The 21,714-nt window shown below is 37.3% G+C and overlaps 1 protein-coding gene across 1 annotated transcript; it reads right to left on the reverse strand.

The window, feature by feature from the left end:
* Positions 1-988: 988 nt before the first annotated feature.
* LOC149717830 (uncharacterized) lies at positions 989-11,290 on the reverse strand. Its single transcript, XM_089840794.1, has 3 exons — positions 10,925-11,290; positions 4,439-4,540; positions 989-2,094 (listed from the first exon to the last, which is right to left on the reverse strand). The coding sequence occupies exons 1-3, from the start codon at positions 11,213-11,215 to the stop codon at positions 1,990-1,992; spliced, it is 498 nt and encodes a 165-aa protein (XP_089696920.1). The 5' UTR covers positions 11,216-11,290; the 3' UTR covers positions 989-1,989.
* Positions 11,291-21,714: the final 10,424 nt, after the last annotated feature.

Genomic DNA, 21,714 nt, shown 5'->3' on the forward strand with positions numbered 1-21,714 from the left:
CCTTGGGGCTGATCCTCCTAGAAGTTTCATCCCCATCTTCTCTCTCTCTCATCCTCTTCCTCGTCCCTTTTTCTAATAAGAAAGCTATAGATCCCGCAGCAACGAAAAGGAGATTTTTTTCTTCTTTTTCCTCTTTTTGCTCCGTTTCTTATTCAGAAAATTCCTTTAGTATCCGAGAGATTGTTCAAGAGGTTGATGGAGGAGTAGAGAGAGAGAGACACGCTCTCCATAGAGACAAAGAATATTTCATAGGGAAACAACACGCAAAAGAAATCATTTGAACTTCGTGCTTCTGTCGTCCTGTAGCTTTCCTAGGCGAAATAATCAAAGATCTCTTTAGCAGTTTATCGCGAATTCTTTCTGGAATTACACCAGTTATCGCGAGATGTTCCTATGAAATATTTTTGTCCAAGTTTTAGTTCGTTTTTCTTCCATTAAGGATGCTGTGGCTCCTAGCCAGTATAACGCGTCATCCTGGCGTGTCGTCACAACGGTTCCGTTATCAATAAAGTGACGTCAAAGAATTCCTTTAGTTCATTTTTGATTGATTCGCGTTCTGATAAAGATTATATACCGAAATTTCTTCGCGTGTCCAATAATTATTTTTCTTTTTGTCGTCGATCAATAGGTTCTTCCATTTTTTACCTTGACTTAAAAAAAATACCATTTCTTATTTAAAAGACAAATATTCCCCTCCATATTGAAAACCATTATAACTTGAACGAGAGGAACGGCCTTATTTTTAATCGAATTAAAAAGTTTTCTTGGAAATTAAACAATACATTCTAAAATACAAAATTTGTCTTTTTTGAATATTTTAAAACTTGAGGGGAAAAAATTAATATTTTGAAATTGGAGTGTCGTTTCAAACATAGATACATTGATTTATAAATATGTTACGAAGACTGAAGGGTGATGTTTTTTATTTAATTAGTGAAAGAGAAGAAAAATGACAGGAAAATATTGGAAAAGAGAAACAAAGGTCATATTTTCAAATAACCCCAAGGGGTTTCTTGGGACCAACGCAAATAACTTTAATGGAAATAAGCCACTAGCTTTCAAGAAAGAAAAAAAAAATACTTTTGAGTCTCAAGAATTTTTTGTTTCAAAGAAAAAAAGAAAATATTAAAATTTCGATGAATGAAAACATTTGTTACAAATTTTTTCTTAAAAAAATAAAATAAAAGATGTTTTCGGGAAATTTTAAACCACGAAAAACAAGAATATCTAAAGATGTTTTTCCAATTCTTCGATATATTCCAGTCTTTCTCAACTTTAGGTTTTATTGCTGACTAAAGGCGATCGCGAAAAACATTTACTCACCATAAAACTGGCTCCTTTTTCAAATATCAGTTTTCTTACTTTTCAAATTAAAATAATAGACGATAGTTTTTGTCTTCGGTTGGTTTAACGTATAAATTTTAACAACTACACGGTTGTGTTCGAACCAAACCAAATTTCACGATTAATTAATTTCCGAGTAGGTATACCTAACGCAAATATGAAAAAAAAATTAAAATTAAATATAGTCTATTTAAATTTTATTTAATTTTGACTTGAGTTTCGTGGATTTAAACATTGAGTTCTATTAATTCCTCGAATTAAAAATGAACGTATACGAGACAACGGAATGCTTGTTTTTTTTTCTCCATATAATTAGGCTACGTACTTTTGAAAAACCTTTTTTTAATTATTTGGAAAATGTTTTGGCTGGACAATTACGAAACGTTCGATTCTTCGCAGGATGTTTTCTCTTCTTGATTTTTAGGATTCAATTAATTTTAAAACAATTATAATTTGTTTTCCATCGGAATACTCCGTTCGTGTACTTATAAATATTTAGTAGTGAAATGACAACTGTTGTTTGTTGTTTAGGGAATCAATGTTTGTTTGTTTGCGTGTGCATTTCATAATATATACATATGACGTCATCATAATTCAAATCGGTATCTTCTTCGACTCCATTATTTTTATTTATTTATTTTTTTTTTAATCTTGAAGTTCTTCCACTTGAAGACAAGCGGATCTTAAAAGGGTCATACCAGAAGTACTACTTTTTTCGTCTTCAATTACTTCCGCTTCGCAAATTTCCGGCTAAACAGTATAAAAATAATTAAACTTAATTACCTAGTAATGATAAACTATAACGGTGTCTTAAATGACATTTTTGGAAACGAAGTATCACATATTTTTTAGGAGTAGACCTAAAATTGACTCAGTTTAGTATTACTCCGCGCGTTGGTCTATAAATTTGGTCTACATTACGGTTGGGTTACGCCCGGTTTTAAAAACCTTCCAAAAATAAGTTTTAGGATAGTCCTTAAATCGAAACACTTCCTTTCTTTTTTTATATCGCGGCAGTAAAATTATTTCGACCCATTTACCTCCACCTTCTTCTTATACTCCTTGGGAAGATTTTTTGGGATTAAAAATAGCCTTCGGGTAAATCTCGTTAATCAAAGAGTAGAAAGAGGAGAGAAAGAAAAAAAAAGGAAAGAAATTTAGGCGCATGCAGTTTCTCCTTTTTTTATAGGCTAACATTGTAAAAGGGAGTGAACACTTTCCAAGTCCTACACCGCCTTACAACTTTTTTAAATTATCTCGTAAAATATTAAAGAAACGAAACAATTCCACGTTACCGAAAAATCGCTGGTTCCTTTTCCTTCGCACTAAAACGCTTCAACACGCGAGAGAGAAGATCGTCTCATAACTATGTACGCACCAAAACCGAAGTAGATTAACAACGACGTTATTATATTATTGCAATAAATTGGTAATTATTCGCGATACACCTCGTATCTTCAGATATAACTTCGGATTAATCTACTTCGGACAGAATAGTACATACATCCGTACCTCGTAAAAATATACGAGAGAGCTCGAAAAATTTACGACTATTTCATCTTTCTCATCCAAGGAAGAAGATTTCTCCTCTCCTCTTTTTTCCCTCTCTCTCTCGGTGCTCTTATTTTCTTTCGTTTCGTTTGTAGTTAACCTAGTCCGTGATTAGTTTTTTCCTTTTAATAACATGGCTGCTCGTTTTTGAACTCAATTTGGTTCAGGGCTATAGAGGTTTTTTTTTGCTCCCCAGACTATAAAAACACTCATTACAAGTTTAGCTAAGCGACGCCGTTAACATAATCCGAAGATCATCTATGAGATCGTAAGGCTTATGTATAGAAGATCAGAAGATCCTTGTTTGTGTTAGACATACACCTTTATCATTTTATGGAATAGACGAAGGAATAAAAAGGGTTTATCAAGGATCTTTGAATAAAAAGGGTTTATCAAGGATCTTTGAATAAAAAGGGTTTATCAAGGATCTTTGAATAAAGGGTTAGGGATCAAACATTTTATAGGGGGGGGGGCTTGATTTTCAGCAGAATAACACGGTGGTTGAAACGTTTCTACCAAGAGTGTAAAAATGTTTCATCTACTAAACTAATCTATTTACGATGTACATTCCATGATTCCATCGCAATTTCCAAGAACGATAAATTACCTTAATTAATGAACTTCTGTCAAGAACCGCGCGTGCTCGCGCGCTAAGCCGCTACTCTACTCGCTACTCGGCAACAACCGATAAAATTTCTTAATCCGCTCTTGAAGAAATTTATTTAGAAAAAGCCATTAATTTTGACTAACGGATGAGAGGTTAAAAGGTTATCTCCCTGGTAAAACGGAACTCTAGATTGGCCATCACCAAGGAAAAACAACGGAGGGAAAAGAAAAATAAATTTTAATCCCTTAAAAGAAAATTACCGAGCGCACTTCGCGTTCCTTCTCGCATCGCGCCTAAAGATAAAGAAAGATTAATGAAGATTAGTCGATTAGGACCCCACTACTCCCCATCCCGCAATGCGCTAACTAAGAGACGCGCTTAATATCTAGAAGGGAACGTCTTGTACAACCTTGCTCAGAAGATGCGAGCAAAATGAAAGTCCTCTTCAAACACTCAAATGAGCAAACCCGAGTATATTTTTCAAATTTTCGAAATATTTCTAATAAGTTCGGATCTTCTTTCCTCTTTTTCCAAAATTTTCCCTAAATTACTCTTAAATATTTAATCCCTATATTTTCAGTCTTTAAAGCTATCTTTATAAAAAATTCGAAACCTTAATTTGAATTTGGACAAAATAATATAAAATTTAATCCGGGAACTAAGCCGAAACACGAGAACAGTTTGACAAAATTTTAATTAACCGTGACACACGACCCCGATAAGTCGCCCAGTTTATTTCGCGACGTCACGTAATATAACGCCAAATGAACGGATTTAATTATAAAAGTTGCCAATTAAAAACGAAAATTTAGTAAGTTTAGGATTTCAACTTTTCCAAAAATGTCAAATGTAGCGATCCGTAATTGTTTGGATTTTGAATAAAAATCAGAATGCATTCAATTCTCCCAAAAATATTGAAATTAATTCTTTACTTACGTGTAAGGAATTGGAGGTTGAATTCCTTTGACTACATTCGTCACTGACCAGGTCAGTTGGTTGTACTTTTAAGGTCAAAGAATAAGTGACCGTTTTCTGAGTCTGAAAACAAACAGTAAAAAATTTAAAAAAAATGTTCACAATCTTATTTAATAACTCAGGCCTAAGTTCTACTAACTGTTCTTCAAATAGACCTATTTTTGACCTAAAAATAAGTTATTTCAAACAAACCATAACAACAATCCTGATGATATTGGGCTAAATTAGGTCAGTATATGAATTGAATTTCTATTGAAGATTTGACCAAAAATGAAAGTTGATATTAATACAATAAGAACGTATCAGTTTTACGATGTTTATGTATTAATGAAAAGGCGCTTGCTTATATCGAGATAAGTGTGATTTCCTTCCTTCCGACGACCAGATGAGAGAGAAAAACATGATTGGAAACGTCAAACGAAACGAGAGGCCTCCAGATAATCAGGGTATAAACGTTTCGCTAAAAGTTAGCCGGACACGCAAACCGCTGTGCATTCATTCTGTACTACTTACTACCCACGGATGGGCGGAGAATGGCTATATTTTTATACCTAGACTCCTAAAATCAACTCTTAAGCCTTGGTTATAATATTGTATCGGAAGTTTATTAATTGAAATAAAGCAATTAGACAAAGGATATGTCAAAGTTAAATGTTAGTTTCATGACAATGGATCTGAATGGAACTTCACGTTTAAAAGTGACCATGTATCATTTGTGTTCCACTAATTATTTACTTCAAGTAATGAAGGATATGTCAAAGTTAAACGTTTTACTACAATGGATCCAAATGGAACTTCATGTTTAAAAGTGACCATGCATACAGTAATTATTTACTTCAAGTAATGTATTTCTATTTCAAGCCTGATATCCATGTCACCTATTTTGGCAGATCTTTAGCTACCGCGATGTTAAATGGCCCAGGTGCCACGCAAGCAGTCACACTGTGACAAAGAGACGTAAGGGTGTGTGGCGCCTATCACGCACCCGGGGTCCCTCACTATTAAATATATATATATAAAATTTAGGGAAACTTAATTAAGCTACGAGTGGCTTGTACTTAAAAAGAAAAAGCGAGAAAAAGGAAACGCCCGAGAAGAGAGAGGGAGAGAGATCAGTAAATCTTTAATATTTGGGCGGGAATAGTGAATAGCTGGCAGGTCAAAGGTTATCGTTGTTTAAACTAGACTTGAAATATTCTACGCCATGGAAATTTGACTTCTAAATCTTCCTATTGAGTAGATAGAACTAATTTAAGTTCTAGATTTAAACGCGATCTTGTATAACTCGCGTAATCTCAGACTAAAATTTCAATTTTAAATGATTGAAATCTTAATCAATATTCAAGTTAGGTTGTTTAAGGGACCAGGAGTTGCTTAGAAACATTTTAATTTCGAATCTAATGAAGAGAACGTTAATTCAGACACGTCTGGGCTTCCGGCATACGCAAATTGATATGTTATTCAAGATTAGCCTCTCAGTATTTCCGTAACAAATTTAAACACCCAGAATTGCTTGACTTTATAGTTTGCATTTTTAACAACCAAAGGATATGTTATAAATTAATTTATAACCTGCACACGTTAATCTCTTCCTAGAAAGGAATTACTGAACTTAGAGTCATCGACAGAGAAAATGAGAACGGAAAAAAAGTTCGGCTCCCCTTTTTTGGTTCCTAAATAATTACTAAACTAATCTGGTCGGAAAAACCAGAAGAGTAATTTTGCGGTTAAGAATTAAAAAACTGTAAAAGAAAAGAAAAAGAAAAAGCCAATCTTGAGAGAAAATCGATTTTTGAGAAGAAAATTAAGACGGGTTCAAAAGACCGCACGTTCGCCGATGAAACCATTTTTGTAATAATTTAAAAATATTCTAGAGGAATTGGAAATGAACACGCGCGGTTTTCTCGAAAATAGAAAATTTATTAACGTAATTAAACATTCTAGTTTCGATTCGATTCCCTACGTTTGAAATGAAATGAAACCGTGTAATAAAATTATCCATTATTAATTTCTACATTTTATAAATAAATCACTATGGAATACACGGCGTTTTAGCATAAATTTAAAGGGAGCTATAAAATAAGGGGGGTTTTAAGGGGGTTTGGGTTGCTTTGGCACTGCAGCACGGGCATCTTACAATATCGGAAAGCTATTGATGTTTCTCAAAAACGCCGGAAGGAGAAAGGATATATAATAGAAGAGTTGAAGGATGGATAACGAAAGTACGTCACCTAGGAGTGAGTGAACCGCATTCTTGAAGGTTAAAGGTAAGGTAAAAATTTTCATAGCGTACTTACAACTGCACACAATTCACTCCATCGTGAGATGAGCTCTGGATAAAAGAGTATCATATAACGGGGGTTTTCTTTTTCTACCCAGGGATCTAGCTACGAAAAAAAAGGTGACCCTTCGATATTTGAGAGTTTCTTTCTCCCGACTTTAAAGGATGCTTTATAAGGTCTATACCTTCCTGATACCTTATATGAAAAGAGGGGGAAAAGGCTATACCGGTAAACTCTGGAGGATGGAAGTAATAATATGGGGGAGCTGGTATTATTCTTTGACGTTTCGGAAATTTGATAGGTCAGTTTAAACGATCAAAAAGTGATACATTGAAAAGGCGTCATTTTATATTAAGACGGATGAGGTGATGTCTTTATTCCACCATATATCAAAAGCGAAGAGAAAATTATATTCAATCGAACGAGGTATATTTTAATTCCATTGGTTTCTAATCACACTCAAGTTTATTATTTAGCGACTCGTAACTCTGCTTCTATAAGAGACAAGGGAATTTCCTTTCACTATGTTATAGTCTAATTTCACCGCTTTCCAAGGATACCAAATACTTAAGGTTACGACAATCAGAGCCCGAGTAATTAAGCGAAAGGTTCAACGACGTCTTCTCCATAGGACAAACATGCATGGGCTTATTTAAGCGACACCTTCTGATTTTACAACATGCCATGGAAATCCTTTGAGTCGCGGGCCATTTTCCAACGATACTAAATACTTGTCTCAATACACAATACGGGCAATTTCGCGGACCCCATAAACTGTTGAGAACATTTGTTCTCAATTTGTAGCGGCGGGAGCGAGCAATTACAAAGACGTGGCAGGGAATCCAATATATGGCCCGGACCACGTACGTACGTCCGAGGCGAAATAAAGTAAAAGCAATTAACTGGCTGGCCGGTAACGGTTGCGTGCCACAAAAGAGTTACGACTTTCCAATAAGACTACCCTACCCTACCCTACCCAACCCCATACCCCAACGCCACATACTATAAATCTGACCCCTCGATATCCAATCCCGCAAAAGGGGCAACAGGAGATCGAAAAGTTACCAAAAATACCTGAAGCAGATTAGCTAAAAGTATTGAAACAATAAGACTAGTAGAAAAATCCGCTAGTATAGAAGTTTGAAAATTTCTCTTAAGCCTTGGTTGATTAATTTTAAATCTCGAGGATTATTTCACGTGCTTTGTGAGTACTTAAAAAACAGTTAAGCCTTTTTTTGTAAATTTTGAAATTCCACGCGCTTTAAGAATTGATAGAGTAATGTCACGTGATTAGATTGAAAGTACTTTTTTTTTGCAACAAGAAAAAAGGGTCAAAAATGACGCTACATAATTCATATCCCATAAACCTCAAGAGAGCTTTAAATTAAAAAAAATTACAGAGTTTGAAATAAATTTCGCGCGTTAGTAAAAAAGGGTTAATTCTTATCGAAATTAAGGAAATATATTTTCTAAACTTCAGGCTAGTCGACTAGTATCCATTGGATATACCCTCACCGGGTTAAAATGGGTTTATATACTTCCGAAGGTAAAAAAGGAACAAAATCTACACTGATAAAAAAAGAACGTTCTAGGTGTACACGTATCAGGCAGTGGACTTTAAATGGGTGGATGGGAGACGCGTTAAATCTTCACGCGCCGTTGCGAGATGGTGATGCGGATGCTGGGAGGATCTAAAGGATGGCGATTGGAAAGACTTATCGCCGGTGAAATATGAGATAAAAGAAGAGAATAGATAATCGATAAAAAAAAACAGAGAGAGAGAGAAGCCACGGCCAAAGTCAACCGTAGAAAAATAACAAGATTAGAAAGACAACTAGGAATTGCCAACCGAAAGTTTGAACTTTGGGAATTTGAATAAGACCTAAGAGAGCCTCACGTAAGCGGTTCTCTAAATCCTGCAGGGGGTTGGATTTTATTCTGAAAAACGTGTCCCAGCGCAAGAAATCCCGTAATCCTAAGAAACCTCCACGGTCTTAAATGAATGGAACAAAGGGAAGGTAGAAGCCCCAATCTTCTTCATCCCTCTCTTTGAAAACGTTTTTTTTTCTATTATTTTCTCGGGATGCTGAGCCCATTTGCGTGTAAGCTGAAGTTACGAACGGGCTGAATGATGAGAGAATCCCGTATAGCTTCTTCCGCGGACAGGGAGTCGAAATTTAGTGGCCATTTAAGTAATGAATTTATCAGGAAGACATTTACCAAGCTACCATCGCAAGGAGATGATCGGGAAGGAAGGAAGGAGGAGGGATCAATTTTTATCCCCAAACTGCGCGCTCGTTTAGAAGATGATAGATATCGGGAGGCGAAAGATTTCGATAATAAAAGCCCCGATGGGAATAAGAATATCGCTTCCACAGGGAATTTTGCACCCATTTCCCCTTTCCCTCCCCCTCCAGGGCTCCCATTCTCCCAAGATTCCATTTTCCCCCAGGGGAAAAATGAGATGGAAAAGATCGTTCTTTTGTTAAACGCTTAAACATGGGGAATTGTTAAGGCATTTCTCTTATAAATCTCTCTCTTCTTTTTTTTTATATACTGTATATCCAATTTGCAGAATGTTCGAACTTCGAAGTAAGAATAGAAAGGTTTCGGAAATTGTTTTAACTTTATTCTAAAGAGCTATTTGGACGTTATGAAATTTTTCACTCTTTAATGTAGGATAATATGATCTTTCTATGCTACTGTATTGACGGGTAATTTTGAAAATAAAACATTTTTCTGCATGGTCGCTTAGATTTGGAAAATGTTATTCTAGAGTTCTTAGTGAATTCACTCCATGCCCATTGTCTCGGAAATTTTATAGTACTTATATTAAATATTTAAGTTATTAAACTTTAGTTAATGGCGATTTGTTCTAAACATGGAAACGTTTTTAAGTTTGCGGCTATAGTTAGAGTTTGTAAACAACTTAAAAATGAAACAAGTCCTTTGAAAAATATTCCTAAATAAGATTTTCCTTTAAAGTAATTCTTAGACTTAATATAAATATTGAATATTTATAAGAGTTTAAATATTCTATAAAGCTGCATTTTCAACTCGTGTATTTTGAACTTGCAGCATTTTTATAGAATGAAATTTTCATACTTTGAATTCTCTAACTTCTTTTAGATCTAGGCTAGATGCATTCGCGAACTTCAATGCCGGTATAGGTTATATATATATAGTTTCATCGTTTAAAAATTCCATTTTGGTATGAAATATGAAATGCCAAAAACGTATTTTTCACACAGAATAAAACTGAATACGTCTTAAAGGCTTTAATACTTAAGGGGGGAAAAATTCTAGTTTTTCTTATTCCTAGACTTGTTTTGAAAAGGGATAAGAGTGGCTCTAGTGGGGATAAGTTTCGGAGAAAAGAGCTACAAAGAGATGCTAAAGAAGAGGGAGAGCGAGCTTCATTCTTAAAAGGATGAATGGGGGGGAGGAAAAACGACAGCACTCAGTTGGTAGACGACGCCGTTTCATTTCTCCCTAATGACGGAGAAAGGAGAGAAGAGAGAAGAAGAATAACACCACTCCTTTTAGACGCCAAAATACCGTCCGTATAATAAAAGTTTGGACGCTTTTCCTCCATCAGAAAGAAGACCCAAGCTACTAACAATACTTTCCTTAAACTGCATTTGTGTTCCCATTAAAAGATATTTCCTTTTTTACTAGTCCTAGTGTCGGTTTCCTTTCAAATTGCAAAGATTAGCTGTATTGTCAAAAACCACACACAATAAAATATCCTTGACTATATAGGCCTACGTTTGTTTTAAAAACACATAAGAACGATACGATTATGCGAAACTTCTTTATATGATAAGGAAAAGGGGTAAGAAGGTGTTACGTTCTCAATCTTCTGTCGCCTATGGTCAATTCTATCGAAAGAAAGAGAAAGAAAAGGAAAAAGGCGAGACTAGATGGATGACCTATTTAGCCCAAAACCACCAGGATTGCAATTGCAATTGATCGTCCGCCCATTTGAAGGCCAATAACCCCGTAACTTTACCAACCTATTATCACGAATAACGTCTGGTATTCGAAAAAGTATAAGAAATGAATTTATTTACGTTATGGCGTTACGATTCTGATTAGTTTTAAAAAAGGTGACACGAGTTGTCCACTAAGATAAGTAATGTATAAAGTAAAAAAATTGTCTTACTTGTTTTTTTCCTCTGAGCACGCTTCCGATTTCGAGTCCGTGACAGTCGTCCAATTCGCGATTTTCGACTTTTAATTTCTGTATTTCGGTCAGGACAAACTTGAGGAGTCTTTCGACGTTGCCTTCGTCGAGATCCTTGATGTCCACGCCCTCGTCGTTGCCCAGCAAGCCGGCCACGAGTCCTCCTTGACAGCAAAGCAGCGACAGGAGCAGGGCCAACGAAACGGCGTACCCCAGAACGGACTGCCAAGAAGCTCCTCGCGCGGAATTGGACCGAGAAACGTACGCCATGCTCGAGATCTTTAGACTGAAAGGCCGACCGTTCCTTCTCTTTCGCTACAGATGCGGCAACATCGGAGATTTCTCTTCCTTCACTCCCTATTATACCATCCCCATCCTCCCACTCCGGCTTCTTCGGACTCGGAGCTTTATAGAGGGCGCTCTCCTAGATTTATCCGCGCGCGCGCCCCCTCCCCACGGAGAAAGTGAACGAAGTGACGGAGACGCCGAGAAAACTGCGGTTCCTTCTTTACTCCCTCTATAATGCAATCCTTCCTTTTTCTCCCCGATCATCCTTACATACCACAGTGTGTTAATGTTCAATATTTTGAGACTATCCTAGCTGCCAACTAAATATAGTAAACACGTCTTCGAAGGTAGCGAGTTTTGAGTAAGTAAATACAGTTTAGGAGTTTTACCACTTGACTCTAGTCTCGAGAGCAAGTTTGCATTGTGGGAAATTAACTCCTCAACAATCATTAGTAAACTTATAGTCAGTATTCCATTGAATATATGGATTCATGGAATCATCCCGAGATAAAACGAAGTTAGGGGTAAAATAGAGCATCAACACTAGTTGGAGCAGATTTTTGGTGGGAATAGAGAAGCTATTATTAAAGTGGCGCTTCTCTTATCGTCCCCATTGATCTTATAGGATCCCTAGCTAGTAAAATGGAGATTGACTTCTCCGTTTATTACGTCAGGGGGAGGGGTTGAGGGGGGAGTGTCGCTCGATCGGATGACAGGCGTCCAATAGATGGATGTATAGATTAGGTAAGACTACTTACGTACAATTAATAACTCCGGACATTATGGTCGATCGCTGCCTGTTCTATTCCTTACTTAATCTACAGCGAAAGTTGATATATTTTCCCCATGGAATTTTGGGATATCTTGTCATTAGGGATGATTAATACGTAAATCATTACTTTACGTAATGCAGAATAGGCCTAATCTCCACTCTTTATATCTCCAAACTTTGAGAAATGTATTTGGATGAACTTGTCTAATTGAGCTTAAACAGAGATTGGTCAAATTGATCTATGAAGCTCTAATTGAAACTGCACTTCTCTAAACAGTATCCATGGATTGGTCTTCAATATTGATAATTACAAACATTCGGTGATTAACTCTGTAACAGCTCAAAATACCCTTGGTACACAAAGATACTTCAAACTAACACACGCGGTTATTGTCACAGTCTAGCGAAAACCAAATACTGGACCGAAAATAGACATCTTTGTTAAGTAAACAGAATTTAACCATCTCAACAAGAGCTCTTATTTACCACGATAGCATCCTTTGGAAAGGCAACATTTGGCAAGGGGGGGGGGGCAAACACACACATATGTACTTGTATAGCCAGGACGTAATTGATCACTAAGTGGCGCAATGTTAAATGACAAGAAGCCAGCAAGGACAAGTATATAGACGTCATTCGCTCCGTGCAGAATTCCTCGTTAAAAGCGGACCTCCTTCATCCTACCTTATATAATAGGAAAGAAGGCTCTTACACTCCCGCAGGCGCCACTCCTAGCTAATACCCTTTCTGGCCTCAGATGAAACGCAAACATTCTTCTACCAAGAATGACAATGGAAAGCGGAGAAAACCCCATTTTCCCTAGACTTTTACACCCCTACCTACACCAGGGGGATCTAGAGCTAAAGAAAATAAAGGTTCCTTGCAGAGGATGGAAGAAAAAAGAAAGGAGAAAGTACAACTATGAAAATACCGGTCATTCGGGAGTTAAGATATGGTTCTACCAGGAGTATATGACTTGGGAGTTAACAACCTACCAGACTTGTTCTCCCCTACAAAGTTTAACAAATGGAAAGTTCTTCAAGATGAGGGGAACAAAAAGAGCAGAGAAAATCGTGTACGGTTTTGGCGTTCACTCACGCGGAAAATAACGTGCTCTTGGTCTTAGATATAGACACTGGGATGGGGTATTTCGATGGAAGCTGCGTACATCATTCCGCATATGCCTTAGCAAGGTTTTACCTCGTGATAAGTGCAACTTGATGGAAGGACGCTGGAGGCTTTGGATGAAGTAATCTATAGACAGGGAGGGGATGAAGTTTTTTCGCTTGTTGACACGGCCGGAATCGATTACCTCAGAGTCGGTAGTTAATAGTTTTCGTCGATGACTCTAGGGAACGGGACATGTGGTGAGAGATGCCATAGATACGCGGGGCGTTCATCCGTAGAATGGAACGAATGTCCCATGTAAGTTAGGCTTCTCAAAGATAGTTTCATTCCCTTTTAAGAGTGTACGCGACTATACAAGAAGAGCATCTATTTATGGCTTGGCCGCCGCAGTTGCCCGAGTTATATAGAACTTAGGAGGGAGATTTTATAAGAGATTTTCGAGTGTTCTTAGGCACGCTAGTACGGAAATATGTAAGCGCCAGGTCGACGGGCTCGATGGACCGAAAGAGCCATATACTTTTATATCCCAACCAGAGTTTGCGAAGCTCTCAAAACGTACCTTCGACATAAGTCAATCTTATTATAAATGCCATAGTCAGACCTTACTTAATATTGCAATCTCTACTTGAAACTAAGGTGGTACATCCCGACAGAGAAAAACTCTTTCAGTTGCCATGGCAACCGTTTCCAACACTAAAACTCTTTATTCCGAAGCTCCGGTTTCCCCCCAACAACAAAAAAAGGCAAAACCTTGGGATGAAAAATAGAAGACAAGCTCCAAACGAATACAACTATGAAGTTTACACCATTCTCCCTCGAATAAAGAACAGTCAATCTTCGGTAACATCGGAAACTTGAATTCAATATAATTTACCCCAATTTTGTCGTAAGCCCAGCGAGAATCACCTGATCCCCAAATGGTTTTAAACCCCGTGATAACATCGATATAGGCCTTACTTCAATATTCATAAACCAATTAAAATAATTCATAATACAAGTAGTAAGGAATGGGACAAAAGTCGATATAAAGAGTACAACCAACATCCATTTAAGCGGGTTTCTTATATACGCTATATCCCTTAACTTTCTTGGGCAAAGTTTTTAATTAGAAAAATTTGTTTGTTCCCTCATCCGTTACGAGGAGAGATTTAGGCTCTATTTCGTCGATAGAACTAAAGGAATGTTCCTATTATAGTTTTTTTTAAAAGACCGATCTTTTTTTGTTTTAGGATGGGGGCTATGTCTTTATAACAAAAGAAATCTTACCTCGTTTTTTTGAGGGTTTTTTGCGACGAAATGAAGTTTAGGCTCTTTCGATCCTATTTTGTTTTTTCAATGCTGTGTTTTGGGGTTTTCTTTTCTTGAAATATCTATTAAAATAAAAGAGATAAAATTAACCAAAAAAAAACTAATTGGTGTTAAGTATTAATTAGGTCCAGAAGATCTATTTTACCCTACTAATAAGTTTATTTATTTATTTTTTAATTATAAGTTGACCTATTTTTCATCGTTAAAATTCATTTATTATTAAAAAAAATATATATTAAAATAAGCGTAACTTTTGGCAACTATACAACAACAGCGTGGAATAATATTTTTAAGATGTTAATTCGGAATAATTTAATTGAAATAAAAGTATAAACGTTTACGTCGATGGTTAAGTCCCCTTTTTCCACGTTGATGGGAGGCGCTAATTGTTATTGGCTAGCTAAATTCTACTCGTACCATGCCATCCAGAGAAGCGGGAAATAATTAAAGGTATTAAGGAGGGAAGGAGGCATTGGAGGGGAGAGGGGGTCGAAGATCGGATTACCTTAATGAACTTCCAACGAGCCACCAATGGATTAAATTTAATCCCTCTACGTTAAGCTAATGAATAGCTAAGGAAGAAAGAGATACAACTGCACCATCCAAGCACGCACGCACGATGCTCCACAAAGGGAGGCAATTCGCCCAACAAAAAAATCCTAACCTTAATTGTCTTCTAATGGCACAATGAAAACTGATCACTTTGAAGAGAGAGAGAGAGAGGGCTCTTAGAGAGGCAAAGGGTTTAGCAGGGTTTGGTTGGTCCAACCACCCCCCAAAGCAGGCCTGATTACTGACATAATGAGTAGCTCCTAAATTTTTACCGATTTTCAAAACCCTAGCATACACTCTTAAATGATACCACCAGGTGATGATAATGGTTTTAGATTTTAACACAAAGTGCATGCACGGTCTATGACGGATTAGAACGACATCTTCCAGGAAACAAGATCCTCTCTACAATTTATTATCCAAGGTTGCTTTAAAACATTGTAGTTTCAAAAACTTGAACATCTTGAAACTTCTCAAGGAACTTATCATTATCACTCGCTTAAGTAAAAAGGGGTCCGGAGACTGAAGCGGGACTAAAAAACGCTCTCGGTTCAATTATTTTTATTTCAAACATTGGCATGCGCCACCTTATTCGATAGTCGATAAAAAAAAGAAAGAGTGGTAGAAATTTCACGATGAAAGTCGTTTTGCCGCACCCTTTACAGTTATTAGGAAAAAGGGTCCCCCTCATTTCCGCCCGCAAAAGACCAATTGTTTCTAATTGATTAGGCTAGACAATACGTAATTACCACCCAAAAAAATGTTCCTCTGGCACAAGGCTCCCATAACCAACTTTCAAAGTATGCCAGACCGATCACCGCTCACTAGACATACGGAGCTTGGAGTTAGGGGGGAAAATGCTTTGGAAATGAGCCGAAAGAATAGGGTTCGAGAAAAAGGGATAAAAACTGAATGATGCTAATGGATTTTTAATAGCCAGTTCCGAAGATATATTAATAACAAGTATCCCTTACGGTGCGAGGGAGGAGGAAAACATCGATAACCGATAACTTTGCAGAAATATCTTATTTCACATCGATTAATCCTCCCTTTTTTTCGTTATCATTCAAGTCGATTTTTGAAGATATTATTAATTTTTATCATGTAACATGATTCCAGCTTCAAGAAAAATCAGGTATGCGCGAAAGTTTTTAGAACTTCTAAAACTTCTGCGAGTGCTTATAAATATCTATTGGTCTCTACTTATTGAGATAAACCAAAAAAATAAACTTAATTCGAATTAAAATTAAAAAGTAAGTTTGAAGAAACTGCATAAAAATTGGGTGAAGTTATCAAATTAAAAAAAAAATACCAAAATAAATTCTGCGAAAAATTAAAACACTTTCCCTGAGAACACGGATGCATTGAGGGTGGAACATTTTTACAGGGGCAAGGGGAAATACAGCAGTTCGTTTGCGCCTACATGGCGCTTTCCCGCTAAACGTTAACTCTGGGTTGGCATATTTTTTTGTCTCTTTCGACTTGAGAGAGAGACTAATTTGGTTGAGTTTTTTTAGGTCCCAGCTCTATCTTTCATATCAATGGCCTATATTTTCTTACGCCTGTCCTAAAGGGTGATATCTCTGATTAAAGAAAAAGCTAGGCCTAGTATTCGCGAGTACGTGGCAGTCTCGGATAATTTCCTCGGAGATCCGAGTAAGGATTTTTCCGATTCGTTAACCCTTTTTTACGGAATAAGGGAGATAAAAAATAAAAATTAGAAGAAGTTGCAGATTCTCTCGCCGTCACCGAGACGCCAGCCAATTCATTTGATTTATAACTTCGCGTCCATTCTTTTTAGACATTTAATAAAAGTTCGGTCTATTTTATTATTGTTTAAGTTAGAAGTTTATCAGAGGAAGTAAGTCTTTGGTGTTACGTCACGTTTTTTCTCGAATATTCAGGTTAGTTTCAAGAAGCCAGAGTTACCAGTTCAAAAATATTATTTCTCAAGTATAGCTCACCATCATTTTTAGAAAGGTTTATAAATAGATAAGAAACTGGGGAAATTAAACCTTCCGGTCCCTAGTTACTCTTATATTTACCTTGGCCGAAACTTTTCTTTTTCTTTGGGGGGGGGGCAAAGAGCCGGATAAGTTTGTCTCGGCGATCAATATTTGGTTGGTTGCGTGGGTAGAAAAAGGGGGTGTGTATTTTATATCTATAGCTATATAGGGAGGTTTGCTATGATGGCGTCGATCGAAAAACTGTTAAAGCATCTGGGCAGGATTAATCCCCTTTCCATTTCCCCATCTATTGGATCTTTCGTCGAAATTTCTATAATCTCTCTTTCGCCCTCGAGAAACTAAAACTTTTATCCCCAAAAGAAAGATTAAAGGTGGAAGCGCGCGTCATCGGATAATAAAGAAAAATATTACGAGTGCGGAAGAAACCGTCACGTCAAATGAACTTATATTTTGAGAGAGAAAGGGGTAATCCTAAACGACACCTCGCAAAATAGAAAATAAAAATTGTGAAATTTAAATTTTTGAGATAAATCTCGTCATTCTCGTGCGGACCAAGACATCACGTGCTAGAAAAAGCGACTCGTGAACCAAGCCATCACGTGCTATGAAAAGAGGCACGTGGTCTTATCTCTAGCGCGCGCTAAACATTTATATTATTTCTTTAAAATGACAGAATGTCTTGAAAACTGACATGAAGAGTTAGGGCGAACTTCAGTCTCCGTACAGGCTAGAAGTAGGATGAAAACTTTATCCGGGACACTTAGGTGACAAACTATAGTCCACTATATATTTGAAGTGTAATTGATTGGATTGTCAGCTAGCGTTCTTTAGTTCTTAATCGTTGTCTTAACGAGAGTAAGCCGGTAATAAGGCCTTTCACAATGAAAGGGGGAGTAAAAAGAAGAAAAATAAAGCGAGATAAAATCAATCGATAAGGAAGAAGAGGGCTTCTCTAATTAAGCTCCCAATTCTCGGTTGGTGACAAGGCTCTCCACTTACTCGGCCCTGTTAAGACACTATCGCGACGTCTCTCTTTCCCTAAAACTTCAAGACATCCTCTTAAACTAAGCTTCGCAAATGGGTCAAGGGTCAATCGGGCAAAGATAATACAACAAAAATAGTAGTTCAGCTAAATTTTCCCCCCCCCCTCTAAGATCGCGGACTCTCTGTCGAGTGAAAGGGCCAACATCAACACCAGGAAGCCTAAAAACACCTGCATTAGCAGTATTCAATACGACCGTGTTAGTCCTAGGCGGAGATTATTTCTGGCCTATTTACTCGAGTTCTATTTGTTGTAATCCTAAAGTAAGCTAGGTTTTTACACCCGCATTTCCCAATTCCGGAAATTTAATAACGATGCTCTCTAAATTTTCTACGGTTACTTTGGAGGGATTCTTATTTAATTTAAGATTTGCTTGGAAATTAAGGGAAGAAAACCAACCAGGGAAAGCTATAGCGTCTGGGGAACGGAGCAGCAATTTCCTGCTCAAAGAAAAGGAGGAAGGGTTTTAGATTTAGTTGGTCTCCCTGAAATGGCACCGAGGCGGCCAAAAGTGGATTCATTCGAAGTTATATCTATATGTCTTTCAAAGTCAAGGAAGGAATGTGGGTTATGTGGTCACGTGTTTCTCTTTCTTTCAATTAACTTCTAGATTATCTACTTCTCGGGTGTTCTGGTATGGCCAGCGTCTGCTACGTAGCTTCCGTTACTTTCTCTGTTCTGGTCCTTTTTATCTTTTTGATAGCCGAAAGCGACGAGCGTTTCATTTAAGATCCAACTTCATTCTCTCTCTCTCTCTTTGTTTGTTATCTCTCGGCTAGTGAACAAAAGGAGGGGAGTGGAACGTCGATTGCTTTAGAGAATCCAGTTAGGAACAAAAAAAGAGCAGCTTGCTTCTGTACTCGACGGAAGAGTGATGTCAACCATCCGTTTTGTTTGATTTGTTTTCCAGCTCGTTTAAGAGACGAAATCGACAAAAGACGAAAAGATAAAAAGAAATCATATCGACTCTGTTCCAATGAGTCGGAAACTTCTTTTTTAAAAAAAATTTGTACTCCTAACTGGTTTACGCGTAAATAAATTTGCAAATATCCAATCCCTCGTACAAGTATTGAAAGAGAAATTTAACTCTCAACATGAAGAGTTTAAAAAGGGAAAAGATTTAACTTTCCATTATGTTTTGTTTGCGAGTTTCTTTTCAAATTTTATTTCCTCGTGAAATTGCTATTTCTTTTGTAGAAGCTAAGCGGAATTTACCCTCCCAGTATAACTACACCGCCCAATTCTATCATCTAAAACTTTATTAGAAACTTAAATCATAGAGAAAATTGAACCACGACATCGTTAAATGGCATTGGTCCAGCATTTTACATTTGTCAAAAATCAAAAGACAATGCTAAAATATAGCGGTCGCAATAAAGTCAAAATGGCCAATAACAAAAAAAGGGGTTGAAATTACCTTTCCTTATCGAGGGTTGACCGAATTTCCCACCCCCATTCCATCTATAAACATAGTCCGTTCACTGTTTTATCGCGTTAGTAGTAGTACGCGTAATTACGTCATTCAAATAACCTTTCTCTACATTACCTCTATTTGAGTGAACGGGCAATAAAGAAACGAAGAAAAATATACAGCCGAAGACATGATTAAAAAGTATCAATCTTCCTCGAGTCCCCTCCCTCCCCCTCCCACTATTAAATCGTTGGCCGATAGAAGAAAAGGAATTTTGCTTATCGGAAAAAGGTCCCAGAAATTTGTCGATACTCCGGGTCAAAGAAGCGGGAACCCGGGACACGTATCAGGGGCTAACAAGGTTGGTGCCCGCGGTCACGGCGCCGCACTATCCCCATGTACCCGACCGCCAATAGCCAGTGAATAAACGTAGAAAGGGGAAAACAATAAAATTTAAGGTTGAAGCGCTAACTCTCCATCTTTCCTTCCCTACTTTCAACGAATTCAAATTTTCAAAGTGGTCAAAGTGGCAATAGGTGGAGAAAGAAACTAAGGAGATAGTACTAATCCAAATTTGACAAAATTAAAATGGGGGAATCAAAATATTTTCAGATTGAAATTCAACGCGTTATTTCAATGGACAGTAAATGGTGCATTAGTCGTTCCTTAGTTAGCCTCTCCAAGGGGATACCTTTTCCCCAACCAACTTCATACATTAAGGGTGCCCGCGTGGGAGTCGTAATTTCTTGGGTCGCCCGTCGGCGCTATCTAAAATTGTCTCGCTTCCACCGACCAACCGCTTCCTTCCTTCCCATCCATGACTATAGCTAGCTCGTTTCGACTTTTCGACTTTAAATTACAGTCCAAGAATCGTAAATCTTGTAAAAGCATCATTCCTTACGAATAAAAAGGGGAACTATAGTTGTTAGCAACCTTGGAAAAACGCAAAATTGTAAGCGTAAAAATTAGAAAGTCACTTTATTTCAAGATTGCGACAAGTAGACCTATATACCCTTCTCCTTAAACTACCTACGTAATAAAACGAGTCCGTTTTTGGGATAATCAAAAGTTAAAGCCTAAAACCCTATAGCTGTCTTCAATCAAAATTTCCAAATAGAAAGAAGAATAGACAAAAAATGCTATTTTTATGAACCCAATAAACCGTCCAAAGTTTGACAGCTAATTTATTGAGTAACTTTGGGCATATTTGAGAGTCGAAGTTCTTAGCCCATGGAGGTGAAAATGATCAGAAAAACGAGGCAGATTCTCAGGCTCGAGTTACCCGCTTTAGTAAACATAAACTTGTGATATAAATGATTCTCCTTCGAAGAAAAATCTCTCGATAATCGAATATTTTAAGCCCTTTGAAAAATATCGGGTTACTAAACGAAAAACTCTTTAAGAGTAAATCCCAATATTTATATAAAGGAGTTTTTCATGGCGTAGGTCTGACGCGGAAAATAAGATTAGGTTTTTTTTATATATATAGGCCTAAATGCCAGAGGGGAAACTGGATCTAGAGGACCTTTTTTAAAATCCCTTTGGAGAGGAGGCGTGCGGGGAAAGGGATGAATCAGACGCCCTGGATATTATAGTCCATTAAAGGATCGAGTGAAGCCTTCGAGCCTCGTATACTTTCATTAGCGAAAGAAAGTCAACATCCTAAAGGCATTAAATCGCGTGCAGCTCCATACAAAAATCCTCTTTCCCAAGAAAACGAGCCGAGAGAGAGAGAGAGTGAGAAAGAGGATGATAGCGAAAAAGTACCCAGGAGGGGTTTATCCTCAGTCATTATTATTCACGGAGATAGACATAGTTTAATAACATCACCCAAGGTCTGTAGAAAATTTTAATATTTTTTAATTTCAAATAAACAGCGTCAGATGCGGGACATTTTGACGTTTTAAACGTAATGTATGTATTTGAGCAAAAAGTGATATTTAGTTTATTAGGGAGAATGTTTAAGATACCTAAATATTCACGCGCGATAGTCCCAGTCCCCCCTTTCAAAATACAAGGGGGGACGTAAAAGGAGGCCGGGCTATTTCGCTGCCTCTCCTCAGTCGGAAAATACCACGTGATTTTCGTCATTCGCGTCGCGCTGACGTGAGTTTTCAAGAACCAGTGAGATGCTGGTTGTAATTTAGAGGCGGCGGGGATTAACAGTCCGGACAGTCTACGTCTTTTGGACTGGAGATAAAGCTAGGTTATAAATGTGGCGAATTTATACCTTCTCCCTAATAAACTAGAAATCGCTTCTTGATTTGAGTAAGTATTGATGACAATATCACTCCTGGGTAC

The sequence above is a fragment of the Phalangium opilio genome, unplaced genomic scaffold (genome assembly GCF_054372755.1).
Source record: "Phalangium opilio isolate 3A_F unplaced genomic scaffold, DU_Popi_V2 ptg000003l_1, whole genome shotgun sequence".
Lineage (NCBI taxonomy): Eukaryota > Metazoa > Arthropoda > Arachnida > Opiliones > Phalangiidae > Phalangium > Phalangium opilio.

Bases quoted from the DNA above. Each gene is read 5' to 3' on its own strand.
- LOC149717830 (XM_089840794.1), bottom strand. From the start codon at position 11,215: ATGGCGTACGTTTCTCGGTCCAATTCCGCGCGAGGAGCTTCTTGGCAG. The intron at 4,541-10,924 runs GTAAGACAATTT...GTTTGTTTTCAG, and splicing joins TGCTCAGAGGAAAAAAACAA to ACTCAGAAAACGGTCACTTA. The intron at 2,095-4,438 runs GTAAGTAAAGAA...TATACTGTTTAG, and splicing joins CAACCTCCAATTCCTTACAC to CCGGAAATTTGCGAAGCGGA.